Source organism: Helianthus annuus, chromosome 11 (genome assembly GCF_002127325.2).
Source record: "Helianthus annuus cultivar XRQ/B chromosome 11, HanXRQr2.0-SUNRISE, whole genome shotgun sequence".
In the NCBI taxonomy this organism is placed as follows: Eukaryota; Viridiplantae; Streptophyta; class Magnoliopsida; order Asterales; family Asteraceae; genus Helianthus; species Helianthus annuus.
This window is the reverse complement of record NC_035443.2, coordinates 176,576,614-176,600,842: the sequence shown is the minus strand read 5'-3', so window position 1 is coordinate 176,600,842 and position 24,229 is coordinate 176,576,614. Positions and strand designations below refer to the sequence as shown.

The 24,229-nt window shown below is 34.5% G+C and overlaps 1 protein-coding gene, 1 long non-coding RNA gene and 1 pseudogene across 13 annotated transcripts; all 3 read right to left on the bottom strand.

The window, feature by feature from the left end:
* Positions 1 to 4,461: 4,461 nt before the first annotated feature.
* LOC110891198 (WAT1-related protein At2g37460) lies at positions 4,462 to 23,995 on the bottom strand. Of its 12 annotated transcripts, none has more exons than XM_035980118.1 (11): positions 23,688 to 23,995; positions 22,532 to 22,558; positions 21,551 to 21,704; positions 10,142 to 10,168; positions 9,160 to 9,313; positions 5,873 to 5,970; positions 5,778 to 5,800; positions 5,590 to 5,688; positions 5,261 to 5,495; positions 4,918 to 5,192; positions 4,462 to 4,850 (listed from the first exon to the last, which is right to left on the bottom strand). In XM_035980118.1, the coding sequence occupies exons 5-11, from the start codon at positions 9,200 to 9,202 to the stop codon at positions 4,622 to 4,624; spliced, it is 1,002 nt and encodes a 333-aa protein (XP_035836011.1). In that variant the 5' UTR covers positions 9,203 to 9,313; positions 10,142 to 10,168; positions 21,551 to 21,704; positions 22,532 to 22,558; positions 23,688 to 23,995; the 3' UTR covers positions 4,462 to 4,621. The 12 variants fall into 12 exon arrangements, with proteins under 12 accessions (XP_035836011.1, XP_035836012.1, XP_021994575.1 ...); XM_035980119.1 differs by having other exon boundaries at positions 5,873 to 5,961; XM_022138883.2 differs by lacking the exon at positions 5,873 to 5,970 and having other exon boundaries at positions 5,778 to 5,840; positions 23,673 to 23,995.
* Positions 14,431 to 16,359, bottom strand: LOC110891538 (annotated as a pseudogene).
* On the bottom strand, positions 19,808 to 21,354 carry LOC118484162. Its single transcript, XR_004873014.1, has 2 exons — positions 21,121 to 21,354; positions 19,808 to 20,465 (listed from the first exon to the last, which is right to left on the bottom strand). It is a non-coding gene; the product is annotated as an uncharacterized LOC118484162 (long non-coding RNA).
* Positions 23,996 to 24,229: the final 234 nt, after the last annotated feature.

Here is a 24,229-nt window from a genome sequence, read left to right as displayed (position 1 = left end):
GATCACTAACGGACCACTGGAATATCATTGTGTCATCAGCGGAACCATCCGATCATATTCATCTCTACTAGACCATAATGCTTATACACCAATTCAGGAGGAAACCCAATAGATAAATATGGGTTTATGTGTTTTTTTATGTGCTTAGGTTACTAAAACTCCTTTTTGTGTATAGTGAGTGTTTGGGATGGGTGCTACTTTCTACACCCCCCTAATTACTTTTTACACCCCCCTCCTCTCACATACTTACAGGTGGGGCCCGCATGGGACCGGCAGTTTTCCTCTCACAAGGGAGGGTATAATCAGGAGGGGGTGGGGGTGTGTTTAGAATCAGCCTTTGGGATTCCTTTTGAAAATGATTTTTGGAGCTAAGAAGGACTTTTGAGAAGAAAAAGAATCCCAAACACCATGAAAGAAGGATTTTTGAAGCTGATTATGACTTCAAAAAGGAGAAAAGAAGAAGTCAGGATTTCTTACTTATTGCTTTTGAGAAAGAATTTTAAGAAAGAGAAGTTGAAAAGGAATCCCGAACACCCCCGTAGTTTATATTATATTAAATCGGGCAATGTTGGTTTCATCTTTTATTGTGTCTTTCGTCTTAAACATTATTGACCTAATCAAGTTTTTAAGATTGAAAATCTTTATTGATCGACTAAACTTTAATAAAGTACATTAGGCACTATCCTCAACATATGTGTGCACACATCACATGGTGACCGTGACATATTTATATGAGAGAGAAATCATCCAATCACCTAGTCACTTGTAGTAACCATGTATGTAATAAAATTAACTCTAATTTTAGTTGTTTAGTAATTAGAATCAGTTCTGGATTTTAGCATGTGCAAGAGGTGTGACTGTATAGGATCCATTACCCTAGGGGCCAAATTTTGTATAAGGAAGCTACCACAAAGTTGTGGTATCAAAAACAAACTATTTGTAAATAGAGTAGTAGTTAATCAACTATATTTCGGTTGTGGTTTCACTTTGCTATTAAGGGGCTGTTTGGTAGACTCTTAATGACCATTCAGATGCTACCTCTTAATGGTTTAAAACCTCTGAATGAATAAGAGGTAACCTCAAGTCTGAATAGTTAAGAGGTAACCTCTGAATGGTAAATCATCACATGTCACATTCTCCTTCTTTCTCATAGGTAAAATTCTTAATGGTTTCATTAAGAGGTAGCCTCTTAATGACCATTCAGATGCTACCAAACAGCCCCATTTGTGTATACCGTTCTCTTGTGTATATTTTGTTATGGTGCAGAGCACTTGGCAATTTTGGACTACACAGAGAAACTATAGATTTTTTTAACCGTAAATTTGGATCACTGACGGATCACTGGAATATCATTGTGTCATCAGCGGAACCACACGATTGTATTCACATCTACCAGACTATAATGCGTATACACCAATTCAGAAGGAAACCCAATAAATAAATATGGGTTTATGTGTTTTTTATGTGCTTAGGTTACTAAAACTCCTTTCTGTGTATGGTGGATGTTTGGGATTCCTTTCGAAAAGGACTTTTGGAGCTAAGAAGGACTTTTGGAGCTAAGAAGGACTTTTGAGAAGAAAAAGAATCCCAAACATTATTTGAGAAGTACTTTTGAAGTCAAAAGAAATCCCAAATATTATGAAAGAAGGACTTTTGAAGCTAATTATGACTTCAAAAAGGAGAAAAGAAGAATTCAGGATTTAATCTTTTATTGTTTCTTTCGTCTTAAACATTATTGACCTAATCAAGTTTTTAAGATTGAAAATCTTAATTGATCGACTAAACTTTAATAAAGTACATTAGGCACAATCCTAAACATATGTGTGCACACATCACATGGTGACCGTGACATATTTATATGAGAAAGAAATCATCCAATCACCTAGTCACTTGTAGTAACCATGTATGTAATAAAAATTAACTCTAATTTTAGCTGTTTAGTAATTAGAATCAGATCCGGATTTGGGCATGTGCAAGAGGTGTGACCGTATAGGATCCATTACCCTAGGGGCCAAGTTTTGTAAGAGGAAGCTACCACAAAGTTGTGATGTCAAAAACAAACTATTTGTAAAATAGAGTAGTAGTTTAGGGACTAAATTTATCATTTGTAAAATAAACTAAACTTTGCTATGCTGATTCTTAATTGCTTGCTAAATGGTTCTAAGCTTTAAATCGTGATTACTTGATCTTGAATCCCCTTTTTTGTAGTATTGGTTTAAGTTTATTTCTAAACAATATAATAAAGATGGTCAACAATCCATTTATCAAGGACACCCATGAGTTTATGTTTTTATCGAGCTTCTTGTAAAGCCTCTAAGACAATCATGTGTATATTTTACATTTTTACTTATCAAGTCAAGTGTTACGTTTGTCATAGCTTAATATTATTTAAAAGATGAATAAATATTATCTAATAAGATATCAAATATTGGCAAACATGTATATCATCAATGAGAATAAAAATAAATAACATTTTGATCACATCAAAAGAATTTAAACTCGAAAAAATGAATTGCTCGAGTAGAAGAATCATGAAAGAAAGAAAACATAACACTGAAAATTTTGGATTGGCTGAGGGGAACGTGTGACATAGGATCAAAATTTAATTAATGTATTTAAGGTTAAAATAAACAGTTGAATTTAGAAAAATAAATTTAATTTAAATATTGTTTTTCAATAATCACAAATCCTTAAAATCTACTTATAAAATCCATCTAATACTTATTTTGTGGCCTATTGGTTGAGAGGCTTGGGTTCTCTGTTCTCCAATGGAGACCCAAGTTCAATCAGCACTTGTGTCACTTTAATGGATTAGACAATGATGGATAGAGTCTGGCCTTCTTGCCGAGGTGTCAAGCTCTATCCTGAGCCCACCTGGGTTTTCGTCCCACCATACGTTATACCAGAGAGTATTCAACTTTTGTGATGACATAACGTCTGTCAAGTGTTGTATAATTGGTCTAGAACAAGTAATTTCAAAGAAATTAACAAACCTGGAACCCGAATTGAAATTGCAAAATTATGATAAAACCTGGATTAATCTCTGAAACGTATGAGAACTATCAGATAAATCTATTTATGGGTTACACGCAATAATTTATCAGATTAGACAGAGATCACTCTTAAAGAAATTAGATTTGATTGAGACTTGTGAAGAATTGTAACCGTATGCCTTTTCTTCTTTTTGCATTCCACTTTTTCCTTTTTGATCAAGAGATTTTAGTTATCTGCCAAGACTTCTTTTTGGATAAAAGTTGAGTGTGAATTTGTATTTCCAAACTCCAGTATAAAACAATATAGCCTTATGTTTTCTTGAGTCTCCTTTTAACTATAATGTCCCTCTTCAATACTAATTTTTATTCACAAAAGGTGTTAGAGACATGCTACATGTGCTGAAAAGATATTGCATGCTTGATGATGAATATTAAATGTTATACAGCCATTTCCACTTTAACAAAGTTTCCAGTTAGAACTTGTGTATGAAAGAAAAATTTAATGAAGTGTCTATTGTGTTCTATTTGAATTTAATTTATGTCTTTTTTTAATCTTTTTTTCGTATTTTTAATTCTAAACTATTCATGGGCCGATTTAGATAATTACTTTCCTAAATGGGTTGAATAAGGCTACTCGAGTTATACAATGCATCTGAATTGGTCACTCATAAAACCAGCTTAGTTAGGTATTATTAATTATTATTATTATTATTATTATTATTATTATTATTATTATTATTATTATTATTATTATTATTATAACATACATATAATGACCGACTAGTAGGGCACCCGCGCGATGCGGCGGGGCATCCTTTTGCGTTGCGGTATTCGTGTACGTAGTTTACTTGTTCGTATAATATGTTTACAAAATTTTATTATGTATTTTTCTAAATATATACATAAATAAACGGGTATATATTTATTTCGCCAAAAAATATATATACAATATATAAATGGGTCCCATGACTTTCCGCCCCTCCGGAGCTTTGGGTCAAGCTCAGCTGTTTCTTAGATGCATATGTCATTGCGCCCATCGCCGTTTTATACACCGTTCGGCCATAACTCATCCCGAACCCACTGCATTACTACACCCATCAACATCCGTTTCCTCTTGTTGAACCGTGACGGTTGAGAACTTGAAGATCAATTTCGAAACCGGCACTGGAAAAGTTAGTGTTTTGACGGTTGAAGTTTGATTGTCCGGTTTACTAAAATTTTGTTTCCATATCAACCATATTGATAATTTCGATTGAAGGTTTCGTGTTTACTAAAATTTTGTTTCTGTAGCATCATCAAATATTGATAGCAATTCAAGAGTATGAAATTAAAAATTAAACCTAAATGTATTTAAAATAATCACCAAGAGTATGAAATTAAAAAATGAACCTAAATGTAATTCAAGTTGAGCGAGTGTGATTCGAATCAAGTGATGGAAGTGGTTTCAAAGAAGGGAAGATCGATATGGTAAACATATAATTGTTAAATCATAACTAACAAACAAAACTACTATGATTAACAATAACTTGGTAAACATATAATAAATAGTCACACACTTAACTAAAAGAAACAAAACAAATAATAAAGATACGACCCAACCCCATGCATGCCGAACCCAAACACGCCTATCAAACATCAGCCGGCTGAATCTCATCATGTTCATCGCAAATTTCATCAGATGTTTTGATAGCAATAACCTGGTCGTTGCAATTTGTCTTAGACTCTTCACCCAATATTTGGTTTTCGGGTGTTGTATGCTCATCCATAGAAAGGGACGGATCTTTGTGCTCCTGATCCTTGCTTTTACCCCAATCGACCATATAAAGCCCCACAACTATGACAACTGCTCCTAGAACCCTGGAGAACATAAAGTTAGCGGTTATGGTAAAATGGTAAATAATTAACAACTGTTATATTTTTCTACCTTCTTCCTAGGTATGTTTTCTCGGCTAGAAAAATCGATCCCGTGACAGCTACGACTATCATACACAATGGGTTAAATGCAGTCACAAAAACCGGACCTCTTTCTCTCATAATGCTCCCTTGGACGTAGTAAACAGCACCTGAACATATTATAGCCCAAACTGCAGGGTTCCCCCTCTCCATGATCAACGTCGCTATAGCACCCTCGATTGTCGCCAATAAGCATATCCAAGCGGTCATAGCCAGCTCGTCCGGATATGACTTTAGTGTAATTGCCTACACATTACAAATAAACACATTAATTAATTATTAATAATATTTATATTAAACATATATATTCTTACTTGTAGAATCACGAAGCATGACCAACCGAAACATCCGATCACGATCATAATGGCGCCCTTGAGGGAGAGCTGTAGATCTACGCCATTATGCATTTCTTCCTTTTTATTTGTTCTTCCCTTTGTCCAAAACAGCTCTAGAAGTGGTCCTTTAACAAGTGTCATTATCATGGCCGTTGTGAGAGTTCCTGCAACTTTAGCCTGGCTCCGGATACTCTTTAGGTTCACCACCTCAAGCCTGAGTCAACCACAATTCACCAATATTTTGTCAATATCCTGATAAAATCGTAAACCCATATCTTTCTTGTATTTTAAATGTTTTTTTTTCTTGCCTTAGAATCCAAGCAGGAAGAACGTTGGACATTGAAACTGTGAATGTTGCTGTTGTAGCCCTCATTCCGAGAATATAGAGATTCTGACCAATAACCGGCCTGCCAAACAAAAAAAAAAAAAATAGATCAGTTATTCAGTTATCTAACCATAACATTGTACCATTGTTATCGAGAAAAGAAAAACTTACTCCAAGAGTGCAAGGATCATAAGCTTGATGAAAATAGAGACCGTCATGTTTCGCCATGAATTCCTGCCAAGAACAATGGCAAACGGGGCCATAACAACTAAGGCACTCGCATCATGGCGATAAACAACGAAGACGTAACTGCTCATGCCTTCATTTAAAGCCACTTTAGCAAGGATATCTAATCCTGCATAAGCTACTTGCAGACATATTGTTAGAATAAGGGATTTCCCCTTTCTCCAGGAAATAGCTTACTGATGTGGGTTCGTGTTCAAGATTGAATCTTCAATGGTTGATTTCTGAATGCTCTCCTTACAATACAACTTCTCCTATTTATACAACAAGATCTTTGACTAATTGACTTTCTCCTATCACTATTACTATTATTATTATTATTACTATTATTACTACTACTACTGATTATTATTATTATTATTATTATTATTATTATTATTATTATTATTATTATTATTATTATTATTATTATTATTATTATTATTATTATTCATACGCTTCAGTTACTTAAAATACAAACATAAGAAAACAATATACAAACAGTAGAAGTGTTTTTTTCCTAAAAAGGTGCAGTTGGAAAAATTATTTATCTAAATGGGTACTTTGAAAAGTATTTACCGATGTTTTTTAAAAACTTGCCTTTTCTAACTCCTAATCTTATTGGGTAACATAATTTCTATTTAAAAACAATGTTCTTTAACAAGAGTTAAGAAATAAGCTTCTAATAAAACTAAAAACATACTGCTGGATCATGAAATTTTATGAAAAGGTTCCTTTTCATAATTTCTTTTGTTGATTTAAGCGTTTTCTTTTGCTTTTATTAAAGCGTTTTTTAATATAAAAGTCTATATTCTTTTATAAATATTCTATTAGTTTTCTTATAAATACTTTTTTTAACAAATTTAAAAAAAATTATACCTAACTTTTAAATACATTTTTAAATTATTAATATTATTATTATTATTATTATTATTATTATTATTATTACTACTACTATTACTATTTCTATTATTATTACTATTCCTATTATTATTATTATTACATACATATAATGACCGACTGGTAGGGGGCCCGCGTGATGCGGCGGGGCATCATTTTGCATTGCGGTATTCGTTTATGTAGTTTACTTATTCGTATAATATGTTTACAAAATTTTATCATGTATTTTTTCTAAAAGATTTCAGGTTAGTAGCGTCAATTGATGGATAAACGTCATAAGCATTACACATTTCTAGTAAATAATAATACAAGAAATCGGAACATAAGTCGTTTGTAAATTTGTTGCATGATTAAGAAATTCTTTTAAGTCACTTTGGTTAATAAATATAAATATAAATACAATACAAATTTCTAACAACCAAACAACTTCGTTATACACCCAAAAACATAAGTTACATAATAGCTACCACCCAACCTAAGACACTTCAAAACAACTTTAGGGAACTCTTAAGATGAATCACAATCCAAACCTAGATCACAAAAAGAAACTTAAATAGCCAGATTATACTCTCAAAACCTGCACACATGTTCTACTATGTGAAAAATTTCATTGATATACTCCACTCAGGTAAATCAAACTCAACTAAATGATAAGAACCAGATCATCTTTATCACTAAAAAAAGGATCTCCTTTTCCCGTATTCATCCTCGACACGCATTTCCAATGAAGTCTATACTCTATACAAAGTTTTTTTTTAATTATCAAGAAGAAGTGATGTTTTGTGCCATAATCAGATGGCATTCATAGCCAGTCTAAGTACCTACACCAAATCAATATCTCATAACAATTATTCTCTTCCAAAGGGTATTCTGGTCTTTTTACACTTGCTTACCAAAAACTAAACACAAATGCATTGGTGACAAGATTATACTTAAGTTGCTTAAATGTATCAGCCTCTCCATCAAGATAAGATGGATCTAGTATCTTTAATTATACAAATTCAGTATTCTGGAAATCAAATATTTTCGCTTAAATTTATAAAAAAATGTACACACCTAGGCCAAGATTATATATGTGGTGGCCAGTTGGCGTAAAAAAAAGAACAGTGCAATTATCTGAGGTTTTGGCTCGATACCTTCGTGTACTTCTTGAAGTATGTCATGTACGACTATATCCAAAATCCTAATCTTTCAATTTTTCAAATAATTAGATGATGTCATGTATGACTATATCAGATGTATTTATGAAAGTAAATAAACACAACGGGAAATCAAATTAAACAATTTCTCTATATGTCTTAACTATATAACATCCATAACATACTACTCAGTTAAAATCACATAAAAATCTATAAACAGACTTCTACAAACAGAAACTAAACAATATCAAAATCAACAACACAAAAAGATCTCAAAACTCAAAAACTTATCGTTTCTACAAACAGAAACTAAACAATATCAAACTGCTGGTTATCTTATTCCATACCAAACATGCCTTAAATAAGGTAGCATCCAAATAACAAACTAAAAAGACTCCCCTAGCTATTACCTTACCAATTCAATAGGAAACTCTCTAACAAACTAATACATTAAATAGAGTAGCATCCAAATAACAAACTCAAAAGCCTCCCCTACCTATTACCTTACTGATTCAATAGGAAACTCTCTAACAAACTAATACATTAAATAGAGTAGCATCCAAATAACAAACTCAAAAGACTCCCCTAGCTATTACCTTACTGATTCAATAGCAAACTCTCTAACAAACTAATACCAAGTCCATGAGCATGTGCCTGAAACACTAAACTAACAATAACTTGCTAAAACACTAAAAAGATGTGCCTAAAATCAAGACTTCTGCTGACCCCTGTTGACCCGAATCGACTTCTGACCCGCTACTCATTCGACCGAACAATCAAGATTACACCCAACATACCCTCCACTTCTATCTTGGCTTTTTCTTTTTCTGTTTCTTTTTTTAGGATTCAGCAAGTAATCCAACAGTTACTGAAACTTTTTGATAAAATCATTTTTTTTTAATTTAAACTGACGCCTAGGCTATTAACATTGATTAAATTGAGAAATTAAGTTATTTATTTATTTCTATTATACTCTGATAGGTTATTAGAATTTATAATAATGATAATGTTTTTCGTAAATAACATAATTTAGAGATATATAAAGAATTGATTCTGTTTTTAATTTCTTTCGCATTTTTTTCTTTCACTTACTTTTTCTAAAAATCCAAGCATGACGATGACGTGGCGGCATCATTGCCAATTGCCACTAGTAAATACTTACAATACATATATGATAACGATAGTCAAACCAATTCTGTATTTGCACACAACTGCAAAAATTAAACACGCTTACACCACAATCACTTTAGTTTCTACAACCACATTAAAGAAAATAAAAGATTAAAACCTACCGTGACCCACCAACATCATGGCTAGCAAGCGTCTGTAGAACATCCATTTCAATCATGGCGGCTTCACGATACTTGTTTATTGAACGGACAGCTTTAATTGCTACAGGCTCTTTCTTTTCGTTGTCCAAACACTCCAAAACTTGCCCGAAAGTACCTAAGTCGGGTTCATTAACACAATTTCCAAAAGAAACAAGTTAAGTTATTGATCAAGACAGAAAAATAAACAGAAGAGTGAAGTACACGGATGGTCCCAGTGGTTGACCAAAATTTTGGATTTAGTCCCAGCTTTTTTAAGGTACACGGATAGTCCCCATTTTTTGCCAAAAGTACATGGATTGTCCCAGTGGTATGCATGGTTTTAAAAAACGCTTGAGGCGTGCGCGGCCAAAAAACAAGTCTGAGGCGCGCCTCATGGGGTTTTTACTGCATATGCGCCTCAGAGGGGTTGAGGCGCTAAGAAAGGCTGTGCCTCAGGTGCGCCTCATGGGATTTTCATGGTTGTTTTTGATGTTTTTGACTTTTTGTATCAATTTCAAGCATTTCATGTCTTTTTTATGTATGTTTTTGATAATTTTAATGAATCTGATGATGAAATTAGTTAGTATTATTATTTTTATAATATATAATTTTTATATTTATTTATTAGTACCGCCTCGGCCTTACTTCTCGTTTCGCCTCGAGGCTTACGCCTCGTGAGGCGAAGGGAAAACGCCTCGAAACTCGTTTCCGTTCTTTTAAACCTTGGTGGTATGCACTTTGTAACGCATTTAGTCACTAAACGTTGGGGACTAAATGCGTTACGAAGTGCAATCCACAGGGACCATCCGTGTACTTTTGGCAAAAGTTGGGGAGTAGATACGTTACAAAGTGCAAACCACAGGGACTATCCGTACTTTTGGAAAGCTAGGGACCAAATCCAAAATTTTGGTAACCACAAGGACCATCTGTGTACTTTACTCGAAACAGAAAGAAGATAGCTAACCTTCACCCATTTTGCTCGATATCCGATCTGTAATTGAGAAGTAAAGTATCATTAACACACATTGAATTTCATGCACATAAAGTTGAAACAAATTACGAGTTACATTAAAAGTTCATCATCAGTTAATATAGAACATGAAATACACATGGATTATCTCTGAAAAGACTACACGCTTTCAATAAGAATTATTTATAACATGAACTCAAAAGGGTTATATATGTCATGCATATCTCATAAGAATATTACATACAAGTCAAAATGTTTAAATCATTCTTGATTCAGACAGATCCATATAAAATAACTCTTGATTTAGACAGATCCATATTAACTCCCCAACTAGAATTTTTTTTTATTTCAAAAAGTGCGCCTAAGGCATGAGACAATAGAGGCTGCAGCGAAAAAAAAGCTTCTCGGGGTGTTGACGGCTTGACGCAACGCTTTATGCACGTGTCGGTCAGGTATATTGCTCTAGAAAATAGGGACCTTTGCGAGGCGTATATGTATAAACAATCGGAAGGATGAAAACATTATGAATGGTTTACAAGATAAAGAAGGTTGATATCCAACAGACTTCTACAAACACAATATCAAAATCAACAACACAGACATCTCAAAACTCATCGTTTCTAACTAATCGAACAACATATAATCAATCAATCTATATACAAATTCACTAAAAACACAAAATATAATAACAATTTAGACCTTCGGATCCATAATCAACAAACTTCTGCAAACAAAAACTATCAACATCAACAACACAAATCACTGAAAAACTCAACGTTTCTAGCCAATCGAACAACATATAACCAATCAATCCATACGAATTCGCTAAAAACAAAATACCACAACAAATTAAACCTTCGGATGAGGAATAACATGATCCGGCACGTCCCAAGCCGATCGAGGCCATTTTCGCGGTCGTTTATCCAAATTGTGGTGCGGAAATTCGACAGTCCTTTGCGTCTCCATCACGTAACTCGATCTAAGATGCTAGGGTTTGAAAAAATGTATAGATACAGCAGATGAATTGAAGAGATTTGTGCAGATTTTGTTTGTTTGAGTCGCAGAAACCCTAGGTTTAATCGAAATTTGGGTAAGAAAGGTATAAGTTTCGTACATTTTAATCTAGTTAATCAACTGTATGTATTTCGGTTGTGGTTTCACTTTGCTATTAAGTTGTGTATATTTTGTTATGGTGCAGTGCACTTGGCAATTTTGGACTACACAGAGAAACTATAGATTTTTTTTAACCGTAAATTTGGATTACTGAAGGACCACTGGAATATTATTGTATCACCAGCAGAATCACCCGATCATGTTCATCTTCACTAGACAATAATGTCTATACACCAATTCAGGAGAAATCCAAATAAATAAATGTGGGAAAAACTCGTTTGTAGGAATCGAACTCATTACCTTATGCTCATAAGCCTTATCCCACCTAAGATGCCAATAGGTGTGTCGTACATTTTTTTTTTTCTATGTGACACATTTGAGAGATTGTGAACCAAGCACACCTTAAGAACCTGAATGCTCTCATTTATAACTGAGATACTATTACCTCAGAATGTGACTATGTGAGGCTTAGGAGATGGTTAATTACTTAATTACATTTTGATTTTGATATGACTGACAAGAGAAGTATGCACGGCCCGTATACACCATGTTAAAACAAGATTTTACCATGTGTTAATATTAACACCCAATCAGAATTATAAAGGAAATAGTAAATAGTTAGTAATGTAGATTTAAGAAGTATAAAATGATAAGTTGAGACAAGATTTGATTGATATTAAGTGTTTTAAATTATGAAACACGAAGGGGTGAAATGACAGAAGGTGGAAAAAGAATACTTAGCTCATAGAATTGTGACATGTGGCGCGTGGTGCAACCGGTTACTTATTTATTAGGTATAGATGTTAAGTTGCTAGTAAGAAGATCTATGCAAGAGATTTTTTACTGGCTTTTAAGCAAATTGTTTGACTAGATATGCTAATTGATGGTTGTTATTCTCCTTTTGGTAAATCTGAGTCGTTAAGATCGACTCTAGAGCCCAAACACACTCGACGCTGGTTCATGGATGACGATGAAGCAAAGTTATTTCTCAACAAGAAGCAGGCGGTTGAAATTCTGCAGTATTCATAGGGGTGAGCAAAAGGAAAAACACGACCCTACCCGACCATTACCCGACCCGACCCGAGAACCGATCAAACATAAAATACAGAACCGATTCACTACCCTAAATATAGGGTCGGTTCTGGTCCATAGGTCCAAGTCGGGTTTCACCATGAAAAGAACCGAGAACCGACCCGACCCTATTTTATATGAAAAATTGGAACCGATCTAAATACCTAGGTACTTGGGTTCGAGTCGGGTTAGGTATATTTTCGGTTTGGTTCTCGGTTATTTTCGGTCCGGAACTAAACTTGATCACCCCTAAGTATTCATACACTGAACTTCTAAGTTTAAACATTTATTGTGGAAATGCTTCTATTTGCAGTCAGTAACAGGTCAATTCACTAAAAGGCTCTTTGACAATGAAACACTAACTTAGTTTGGGATTGATTTCATATTTAGGGGCCCTGATCCTGATTCCGATTGTTCTGAAAATTTTTGGGCTAATGCAGAATTACTTGGGTGTCTCAATTAGGGTTTTCTTTTTGTCTAATTATTATCCTAATTATTGATTTTTGTGAGAGTTGTTACACATTCGGTACTGGTACCCACTTTTGGGGATTTTTGGTAACGGTATTTTCGGTACCGGTTGGTACCGAGGTCATCAAATCCCGCAACAACGCAAGTAATTGCACCGTTTAGATTACTTTTCATACACACTGTAAGTATACTGTATTTCATTTGAATGAGGTTTTATATACACAACTTATTTTGTTTTTTTTTTTTTTTTTGTCTTTTTCTATAATGAATGAATTGTTGCATGTAAAATTAACTTGGATATTTAGATTATTGATGAGCAAATCATATTAACTCCTGTAATCAAACTGGTATCGTATCGGTACCAAATTTACTATACCAATCATTTTCGGTACCAATTTGGTACCCACCTTTTAGTGTTTTCAGAAACGTTACTTTCGGTTCGACGCCGGTCTAGCACCATACCTGTATTTACTGTTTTTTACTTTCAAATACCATACCGAATGGTACCAAGCATTTTTGGTGTCGGTACCTAAATTCGATGATTTTCCAGATCGGTACTTTCGGTGTCGTTACCGGTACCGAGCTCATTCATATTTTAACGTGTTAGCACCGTAATAACTAACTGAAAACAACCGAATTTTCAACGTGTAGGACGTGTGGGTCCTATTATTATATATTAGATTATTTAAAATCACTTTTTTAGGACAAAGTGACTATCGTTACCACGTCATTTTTATTTATGTTTTGATATTCGGTATCTGCTTGCCGTTGCTGACACGCATTTTGCAGACATTAGGTCCCCGCCGCAACGCGCGGGCGGAAAATCAACTAGTTATTTTTAAACAATACAATTATTTTAGAATATTTATTGTTTTGATTTATGACAAAAGATCAAATACAAACACCTTTAACGTACAAAACGTACGAACAGAAGGTTTTTCTGAAAAAACGCGGTGACATTTTCATAATTATTTTACTCGTAGAGTAATTATCAAAATTACTCTACAAATGATCTTGTAGGGTAATTTTGTAGAGTATCATAATTACTCTACAAATGATCTTGTGGGGTGATTTTGATCTTGTAGGGTAATTTTGCAGAGTATCATAATTTCTCGAAAATTATCTTGTGGGGTTAATTTTGATCTTGTGGGTAATTTTGAACTGTATGTTGTTTGATACACTTGTAGAGTTATTTTGATAATTACCCTACGAATAAATAATTACGAAAATGTCATCGCATTTTTTTTATTTTTTCATGCATTTCGTACATTTTGTATGTTAAGAGTATTTATACAGGAAGTTAACTCTTTAGTTTATTTGGTTCTTGATGCAGCAAACAGTTAGCATTGTCAATTAACCGAAACTATGCCCTTAATCTATTATAACACCATCTCTTACTCAAAATATGTAGAGCAATATTCCTTAATGAAAACAAAATTTCTGTTAGTTATATTGTATATAATATTCTCTTAAGAAATTACATTAGACTGTAAATACAAGAATTTTAAAAGTTACCACACAACAAAAGAGTAGAGTTGGAAGTTTCGGCTTACTTATGAACGGGTCTATTTGAGTTATGTTTTTAGTTGAGTTATGTTTTGTTTCAAACGGGTCAAATAAAAACCTTTAGCTGAAACGGGAACCCATTAAACGGGTTGAAAATCGTCCAAAGTAGTATGGGCGTCCATATCATAGTATACAACTATACATATAATATATTAAGAAACATTTGTTAAAAGAAAACTCTCATTTCTAAGAAAAATCCATCTCTCATACACCAATGTTGATGTCCTTATTTTCTACCACCTATCAAACATCAGTCGTCTGACTATGTTTATCGCATACTTCATCTGATGATTTGATAGTAATAACCTTGTTGTTGCATTTTGTCTCGGATTCTTTACCCAATATTTGTTTTTCGGGTTCTAGTGGCAGAAGTTTGTGACCATTGCTTTTACCCCAAACAACCATGTAAAGCCCTGCAACTATGACAACTGCTCCAAGAACCCTGGTAGAACATAAAGTTAGCGATCATCATATGTTTGGGTAAATAAGGAGAACATAAAGTTAGCGATCATCGTATGTTTGGGTAAATAATCAAGAAGTGTAATATTTTTTTTTACCTTCCTAGGTATGTTTTCTCGGCTAGAAAAATCATCCCATGAAAGCGACAATTATCATACCCATGGGATTAAATGCAGTCACAAAAACCGAACCTCTTTCTATTATAATGATCCCTTGGACGTAGTAAGCAGCACCTGAACATATTATGCCCTGCATTGCATAGACACGAGTAAAAGTTGGGGTTAAAATATTAAATAGCACACACCATAATCATCTGTTTACAATTTTTTTGTTTTTTTATTTGGCACAACATCCGTGTTATCTTTGGGTGCAAACGAGCCGAGCGGCTCGCGAGCTACTCGAGATCGGCTCGAGAAAAAGCTCGAAACGTGCCGAGCCTTATCGAGCTCGAGCCGAGCCTAAAATAAAGCTCGTTTGTTTATCGAGCCCGAGCTCGAGCCTCGCATGTGAAGCTCGTTAGGCTCGTCGAGCCTTAGTGTAAACGAGCCGAGTCGAGCCGAGCTTATTCAAACTTGTTTACAAGCCGACCTCGAACCTAAAAATAAGCTTATTTAGTAAACGAGTCCGAGCCCGAGCTTCACTTATCGAGCTCGCGAGCCTAAAAAGTCTATTATTTATATTATTTTTATTTAATATAATAATTAATAGATAATAAACGAGCCCGAGCCGAGCTCGAGCTTAAGAAAATACAAATGAGCCGAGCTCGAGCCTTGAAAACAAAGCTCGAATCGAGCCGAGCTCGAGCCCGAGCTCACATAAGTTAATCGAGCTCGAGCCTGGTCAAGCTCGGGCTCGGCTCGTTTGCACCCCTAGTGTTATCCGCTAGATATATGTAGAGATAGCAGATCCAACCCATGTTCTAATTATAACGGGTCAAACGGGCAGAGTTTAGCTATGAGGAAACAGGCTAAATGCATTGAGCGGGTCAAAAATTATTAGAATACCATCTAAGCAATATATAATTTTATATAACCACACTATTTTTTTATAAAAAATGTAGAAATTTTGGACGATTCCAGCTTGCTGAATCCGACAACAATATATAGCGCTTGCATGCGATTTTTATTTAGCCTTTTGATCTTGATATATATGCAACTTTTATATGTGTGTGTGTTTATATATAAATGTAGTTAGAGTTGGTTACACAGTAGAGTGTTGCTAGAAGCGTGGTGTTCCACTTTATAGCCCAAACTTCAGGGTTCCCCCGCTCCATGATCAACGCCACTATAGCTCCCTCAATCGTCGCCAATAAGCATATCCAAGCGGACACAGCCAGCTCGTCTGGATATGACTTTAGTGTAATCGCCTACATATTACAAATAAACACATTATAATAAAGTTATCAATAATATATTGTTATCATTTCTATCAAGTATATAAATTCTTACTTGCAGAACCATGAAGCAAGACCAACTGAAACATCCGACTATGATCATAAAAGCGCCCTTGAGGGAGTGCTCTAGAAGTAGGGCTGTTCAAAAAGCCCGTGGCTCGAGGCTCGAGGCTCGATCGAAGTTTGAAAAAATCTCGGTTCAAAGTCAACCCAGTTTTAAACAAGCTGGCTCGGCTCGGTTTGTAAACGAGCCGAGCCCGAGCCAAGTAGGTTCGATTTGTGGCTCGCTCATTTGGCTCGTTTAAATTAAACCCTAAATTATATGTGTGAGTATTCTGATATATTTAAGAAATGTTGTTTAATTAGTAACATGGTTATTTTTTATCGAAAGAAATAGATTGTTAAGCTATAGTCGTAATATTGATTTAAAAAAATATATATTAAGGTACGTAACAAAGAATCTTTGTTCATTTTATTTATACTTTGCCCAAAATTATTATTCTATTAGCTTAAATAATGTTTTGCTTATTGTTTTTTGGTTTTATGTACATCATTATGTGGACAAAATACAAAACTATAAACTTTTGTTAAACAAACGAGTCGCGAGCTAGCTCGAGCTTTTGACGAGCCGAGCCTGAGCCCAACTTTCCGGCTAGTTAAAAAAAAAAATGAGCCGGCTCGGCTCGATTTTTAAACGAGCCGAGCCTGAGCCCAACCTAGTTCGGTTCGGCTAGGCTCATTTAAAGCCCTATCTAGAAGTGTCCCTTTAACCAGTGTCATAAGCATGGCTCCTGCAACCCCGTTGTGAGCGTTCCGATTACTTTAGCCTGGCTCCGGATACTCTTCAGTTTCACCACCTCAAGCCTGAGTCAACCACAATTCACCAAAATTTTGTCAATATTCAGATAAAATCGTAAACCTATCTTTGTTTAGTTATAATAAATATAACAAATAGTATTAGTAGCTGTAATATATAAGCCTTCAAATACTTACAAATTTCATTCCATCAACATACAGAATCAAATGAGTGAAATGTTTAGAAAGGGGAAATCCCTTATTCTAATAATACTAATAGTAATAGTAATAGTAGGAGAAAGTCAATTAGTCAAAGATCTGTTGTATAAATAGGAGAAGTTGTATTGTAAGGAGGGCATTCAGAAATCAACCATTGAAGATTCAATCTTGAACACGAACCCACATCAGTAAGCTATTTCCTTCCTGCAAGCCTACTTACAAGAACAAAATATGCAGAAACAAATGAGCGAAATGTGGAGAAAGGGGAAATCCCTTATTCTAACAATATGTCTGCAAGTTGCTTATGCAGGATTAGATATCCTTGCTAAAGTCGCTTTAAATGAAGGAATGAGTACGCCCCAATGTTGATGTCCTGATTTTCTACCACCTATCAAACAGCCGCCAAGAACATCTAATCATGCGTAACCAAATTGCAGACATATTGTTAGAATAAGGGATTCCCCTTTCTACCACATTTCACTAATTTGTTTCTGCATGTTTTGTTCTTCTAAGGCTTGTAGGAAATAGCTTACCTATCCACCCTCTTATGTCTATATATAAGCTTTCAAATACTCTATATATTATTATTATTATTATTATTATTATTATTATTATTATTATTATTATTATTATTATTATTATTATTATTATTATTATTATTATTATTATTAATTATTATTATTATAATATACATATAATGACCAACTAGTAGGGGGCCCGCGCGATGCGGCGGGGCATCCTTCTGCATTGCGGTATTCATTTATGTAGTTTACTTATTCGTATAATATGTTTACAAAATTTTATTATGTATTTTTTCTAAAAGATTTCAGGTTAGTAGCGTCAATTGATGGATAAACGTCATGAACATTGCACATTTCTAGTAAATAATGATACAAGAAATCGGAACATAGTCATTTGTAAATTTGTTGCATGATTAAGAAATTCTTTGTAAAGACGTTAACATGAACAAGGAACGTAACGACCCATGCTTCTAATATCATGCGTTTCATGTTTGCTTCATAGGCAAACACGCTTTGTTCATTCTTACCTGTCATACCCACAACATGTCATTGTTTGTATTTTCACAAAAAAAACGGAATTTATTTTTTTTTTATAAAAATATTTATATTGATTTAGGCATTTATTTCTTCATAAAAATTGAGAGACCAGAAAATCATTTTTATTTTACGTTTTAGTCAATCAACTGACTAAATGAAGATACATTGTCTTGCAACTTGCATATTACATAAACTTTAAGTCACTTTGGTTAATAAATATAAATATAAATACAATACAATACAAATTTCTAACAACCAAACAACTTCAGTATACACCCAAAAATATAAGTTAGATAATAGCTACTACCCAACCTAAGACACTTAAAAACAACTTCAGGGAACTCTTAAGATGCTTTGGGTAATCACAACCCAAACCTAGATCACAAAAAGAAACTTAAATGTATCAGCCTTAATCAGATGGCATTCATAGCCAATCTAAGTACCTACACCAAATCAATATCTCATAACAATTATTCTCTTCCCCAAGGGTATTATTGTCTTTTTACACTTGCTTACCAAAAACTAAACACAAATGCATTGGTGACAAGATTATACTTAAGTTGCTTAAATGTATCAGCCTCTCCATCAAGATAAGATGGATCTAGTATCTTTAATTATACAAATTCAGTATTTTGGAAATCAAATATTTTTGCTTAAATCTGTAAAAAAAATGTACACACCTGGGCCAAGATTATACATGTGGTGGCCAGTTGGCGTCAAAAAAAAAAAAAAAAAAACCCGGTGCAATTATCTGAGGTTTTGGCTTGATACCTATGTTGTCAAAGACGCAAGGCGCATGCGAGGCGCATCGGTCTCGCCCGGAGCCTAGGCGCAAGGCGCAAAAAAAGCATACATAGAGAAATAAAATATAAAAAATATGTTATGCTTTGATAATAAATAAGATTCCACATATAAAATTAAAAAAACTATTATATATGCCATTTAAGATCATGTAGCTAATAGTTTTGCACGCGTGAGGCAGTTTTGCACGCACTCGGTTTCGTTTTTAATGGTCATTTGTGCTGTTTTACCTTTTTCCCTGCGCCTCAACAACGTTTTTTGCGCCTAGGCGCGCGCTTTTTGCGCCTCAGCACCGTTTTTTTCAAAAAAATCCCATTTTTGTGCCTAGGCTACCACCAGGCGCTATAGGTGCGCCTCGCTGCGCCCGGGCGCCTAGGCGCGCGCTTTTTGCGCTTTTGACAACATGGCTTGATACCTTCGTGGACTTCTTGAACTATGCCATGTATGACTATATCCAAAATCCTAATCTTTCAATTATTAGATGATGTCATGTATGACTATATCAGATGTATTTATGAAAGTAAATAAACACAACAGGAAATAAAATTAAACAATTTCTCTATATGTCTTAACTATATAACATCTATAACATATTACTCAGTTAAAATCACATAAAAATCTATAAACAGACTTCTACAAACAGAAACTAAACAATATCAAAATCAACAACACAAACATCTCAAAACTCAAAAACTCATCGTTTCTACAAACAGAAACTAAACAATATCAAACTGCTGGTTATCTTATTCCATACCAAACATGCCTTAAATAGGGTAGCATCCAAATAACAAACTAAAAAGACTCCCCTAGCTATTACCTTACTGATTCAATAGGAAGCTCTCTAACAAACTAATACATTAAATAGGGTAGCATCCAAATAACAAACTCAAAAGACTCCCCTAGCTATTACCTTACTGATTCAATAGGAAGCTCTCTAACAAACTAATACATTAAATAGAGTAGCATCCAAATAACAAACTCAAAAGACTCCCCTAGCTATTACCTTACTGATTCAGTAGGAAGCTCTCTAACAAACTAATACATTAAATAGAGTAGCATCCAAATAACAAACTAAAAAGACTCCCCTAGCTATTACCTTACTGATTCAATAGGAAACTCTCTAACAAACTAATACATTAAATAGAGTAGCATCCAAATAACAAACTCAAAACCCTCCCCTAGCTATTACCTTACTGATTCAATAGGATACTCTCTAACAAACTAATACATTAAATAGGGTAGCATCCAAATAACAAACTCAAAACCCTCCCCTAGCTATTACCTTACTGATTCAATAGGATACTCTCTAACAAACTAATACATTAAATAGGGTAGCATCCAAATAACAAACTCAAAAGACTCCCCTAGCTATTACCTTACCAATTCAATAGGAAACTCTCTAAACAAACTAATAACAAGTCCATGAAAATGTGCCCAAAACACTAAACTAACAATAACTTGATAAAACACTAAAAACATGTGCCTAAAATCAAGACTTCTGCTGACCCAGAGGCATGAGACAATAAAGGCTGCATTGAAAAGCGTCTCGGGGTCTTGACGCATCGTTTCATGCACGTGACGTCAGGCATATTGCTCTAGAAAATAGCAACCTTTTCAAGGCAGATATGTAAAAACAGTCGGAAGGATGAAGAGATTATAAATGGTTTACAAGATAAAGAAGGTTGCTATCTTAAACACATGCAACTTTTGGTTGTACATAGAGCAACGCCTCACATACATGAAGCTCTAGCCTCACGCCTCCGCTTTAGGGAAGCTAATCGCCTCACGCTTTTTAAACCAAGACAACGATATGATCTGGCAAAAACAGATCCATTTCCTAAATAATATCAAACTGCTGGTTATCTTATTCCATACCAAACATACATTAAATAGGGTAGCATCCAAATAACAAACTCAAAAGACTCCCCTACCTATTACCTTACTTATTCAATAGGAAGCTCTCTAACAAACTAATAATTAAATAGAGTAGCATCCAAATAACAAACTCAAAAGACTCCCCTAGCTATTACCTTACTGATTCAATAGGAAGCTCTCTAACAAACTAATACATTAAATAGGGTAGCATCCAAATAACAAACTCAAAAGACTCCCCTAGCTATTACCTTACTTATTCAATAGGAAGCTCTCTAACAAACTAATACATTAAATAGGGTAGCATCCAAAGAACAAACTCAAAAGACTCCCCTAGCTATTACCTTACTCATTCAATAGGAAACTCTCTAACAAACTAATACCAAGTCCATGAACATCATTGCCAATTGCTAAATCATAGATCTCAAGTTCTCAACAAACACTAGTAAATACTTACAATACATATATGATTACGATAGTCAAACCAATTCCGTATTTGCACACAACTGCCAAAAATTAAACACGCTTACACCGCAATCACTTTAGTTTCTACAACCACATTAAAGAAAATAAAAGATTAAAACCTACCGTGACCCACCAACATCATGGCTAGCAAGCGTCTGTAGAACATCCATTTCAATCATGGCGGCTTCACGATACTTGTTTATTGAACGGACAGCTTTAATTGCTACAGGCTCTTTCTTTTCGTTGTCCAAACACTCCAAAACTTGCCCGAAAGTACCTAAGTCGGGTTCATTAACACAATTTCCAAAAGAAACAAGTTAAGTTATTGATCAAGACAGAAAAATAAACAGAAGAGTGAAGTACACGGATGGTCCCAGTGGTTGACCAAAATTTTGGATTTAGTCCCAGCTTTTTTAAGGTACACGGATAGTCCCCATTTTTTGCCAAAAGTACATGGATTGTCCCAGTGGTATGCATGGTTTTAAAAAACGCTTGAGGCGTGCGCGGCCAAAAAACAAGTCTGAGGCGCGCCTCATGGGGTTTTTACTGCATATACGCCTCAGAGGGGCTGAGGCGCTAAGAAAGGCTGTGCCTCAGGTGCGCCTCATGGGATTTTCATGGTTGTTTTTGATGTTTTGACTTTTTGTATCAATTTCAAGCATTTCATGTCTTTTTTATGTATGTTTTTGATAATTTTAATGAATCTGATGATGAAATTAGTTAGTATTATTATTTTTATAATATATAATTTTTATATTTATTTATTAGTACCGCCTCGGCCTTACTTCTTGTTTCGCCTCGAGGCTTACGCCTCGTGAGGCGAAGGGAAAACGCCTCGAAACTCGTTTCCGTTCTTTTAAACCTTGGTGGTATGCACTTTGTAACGCATTTAGTCACTAAACGTTGGGGACTAAATGCGTTACGAAGTGCAAACCACAGGGACCATCCGTGTACTTTTGGCAAAAGTTGGGGACTAGATACGTTACAAAGTGCAAACCACAGGGACTATCCGTACTTTTGGAAAGCTAGGGACCAAATCCAAAATTTTGGTAACCACAAGGAGCATCTGTGTACTTTACTCGAAACAGAAAGAAGATAGCTAACCTTCACCCATTTTGCTCGATATCCGATCTGAAATTGAGAAGTAAGGTATCATTAACAGACATTGAATTTCATGCACATAAACTTGAAACAAATTACGAGTTACACTAAAAGTTCATCATCAGTTAATATAGAACATGAAATACACATGGATTATCTCTGAAAAGACTACACGCTTTCAATAAGAATTATTTATAACATGAACTCAAAAGGGTTATATATGTCATGCATATCTCATAAGAATATTAAGTCAAAATGTTTAAATCATTCTTGATTCGGACAGATCCATATAAAATAACTCTTGATTTAGACAGATCCATATTAACTCCCCAACTAGAATATTATTTTTTTTTTTTCAAAAAGTGCGCCTAAGGCATGAGACAACAGAGGCTGCAGCGAAAAAAAAGCGTCTCGGGGTGTTGACGGCTTGACGCAACGCTTTATGCACGTGTCGGTCAGGTATATTGCTCTAGAAAATAGCGACCTTTGCGAGGCGTATATGTATAAACAATCGGAAGGATGAAAACATTATGAATGGTTTACAAGATAAAGAAGGTTGATATCCAACAGACTTCTACAAACACAATATCAAAATCAACAACACAAACATCTCAAAACTCATCGTTTCTAACTAATGGAACAACACATAATCAATCAATCTATACAAATTCACCAAAAATACAAAATATCATAACAACTTAAACCTTCGGATCCATAATCAACAAACTTCTGCAAAGAAAAACTATCAACATCAACAACACAAATCACTCAAAACTCAAAAACTCAACGTTTCTAGCCAATCGAACAACATATAACCAATCAATCCATACAAATTCGCTAAAAAACACAAAATATAATAACAAGTTAAACCTTCGGATCCATAATCAACAAACTTCTGCAAACAAAAACTATCAACATCAACAACACAAATCACAAAAACTCAACGTTTCTAGCCAATCGAACAACATATAATCAATCAATCAATCCATACAAATTCACCAAAAATACAAAATATCATAACAACTTAATCTGCAAACAAAAACTATCAACACAAATCACTCAAAACTCATAAACTCAACGTTTCTAGCCAATCGAACAACATATAACCAATCAATCCATACGAATTCGCTAAAAAACAAAATACCACAACAAATTAAACCTTCGGATGAGGAATAACATGATCCGGCACGTCCCAAGCCGATCGAGGCCATTTTCGCGGTCGTTTATCCAAATTGTGGTGCGGAAATTCGACAGTCCTTTGCGTCTCCATCACGTAACTCGATCTAAGATGCTAGGGTTTGAAAAAAAAGTATAAATACAGATGAATTGAAGAGATTTGTGCAGATTTTGTTTGTTTGAGTCGCAGAAACCCTAGGTTTAGTTGAAATTTGGGTAAGAAAGGTACAAGTTTCGTACATTTTAATCTAGTTAATCAACTGTATGTATTTCGGTTGTGGTTTCACTTTGCTATTAAGTTGTGTATATTTTGTTATGGTGCAGAGCACTTGGCAATTTTGGAGGACTACACACAGAGAAACTACAGATTTTTTTTAACCGTAAATTTAGATTACTAACGGACCACTGAAATATTATTATGTCATCAGCGGAATCTCCTGATTATATTTATCTCCACTAGACCCAATCAGGAGGAAACCCAATAAATAAATCTGGCAAAAACCCTCTTGTAGGAATCGAACTCAT

Excerpts from the sequence above, each read along its gene's own strand:
- LOC110891198 (XM_022138880.2), bottom strand. The coding sequence starts at position 11,054 with ATGGCCTCGATCGGCTTGGGACGTGCCGGATCATGTTATTCCTCATCC. Across the intron at positions 10,169-10,987 it reads CGAAGGTTTAATTTGTTGTG|ATCGGATATCGAGCAAAATG; the intron begins GTATTTTGTTTT and ends TCTCAATTACAG. Across the intron at positions 5,689-5,777 it reads ATGATCCTTGCACTCTTGGA|GCCGGTTATTGGTCAGAATC; the intron begins GTAAGTTTTTCT and ends TTTGTTTGGCAG.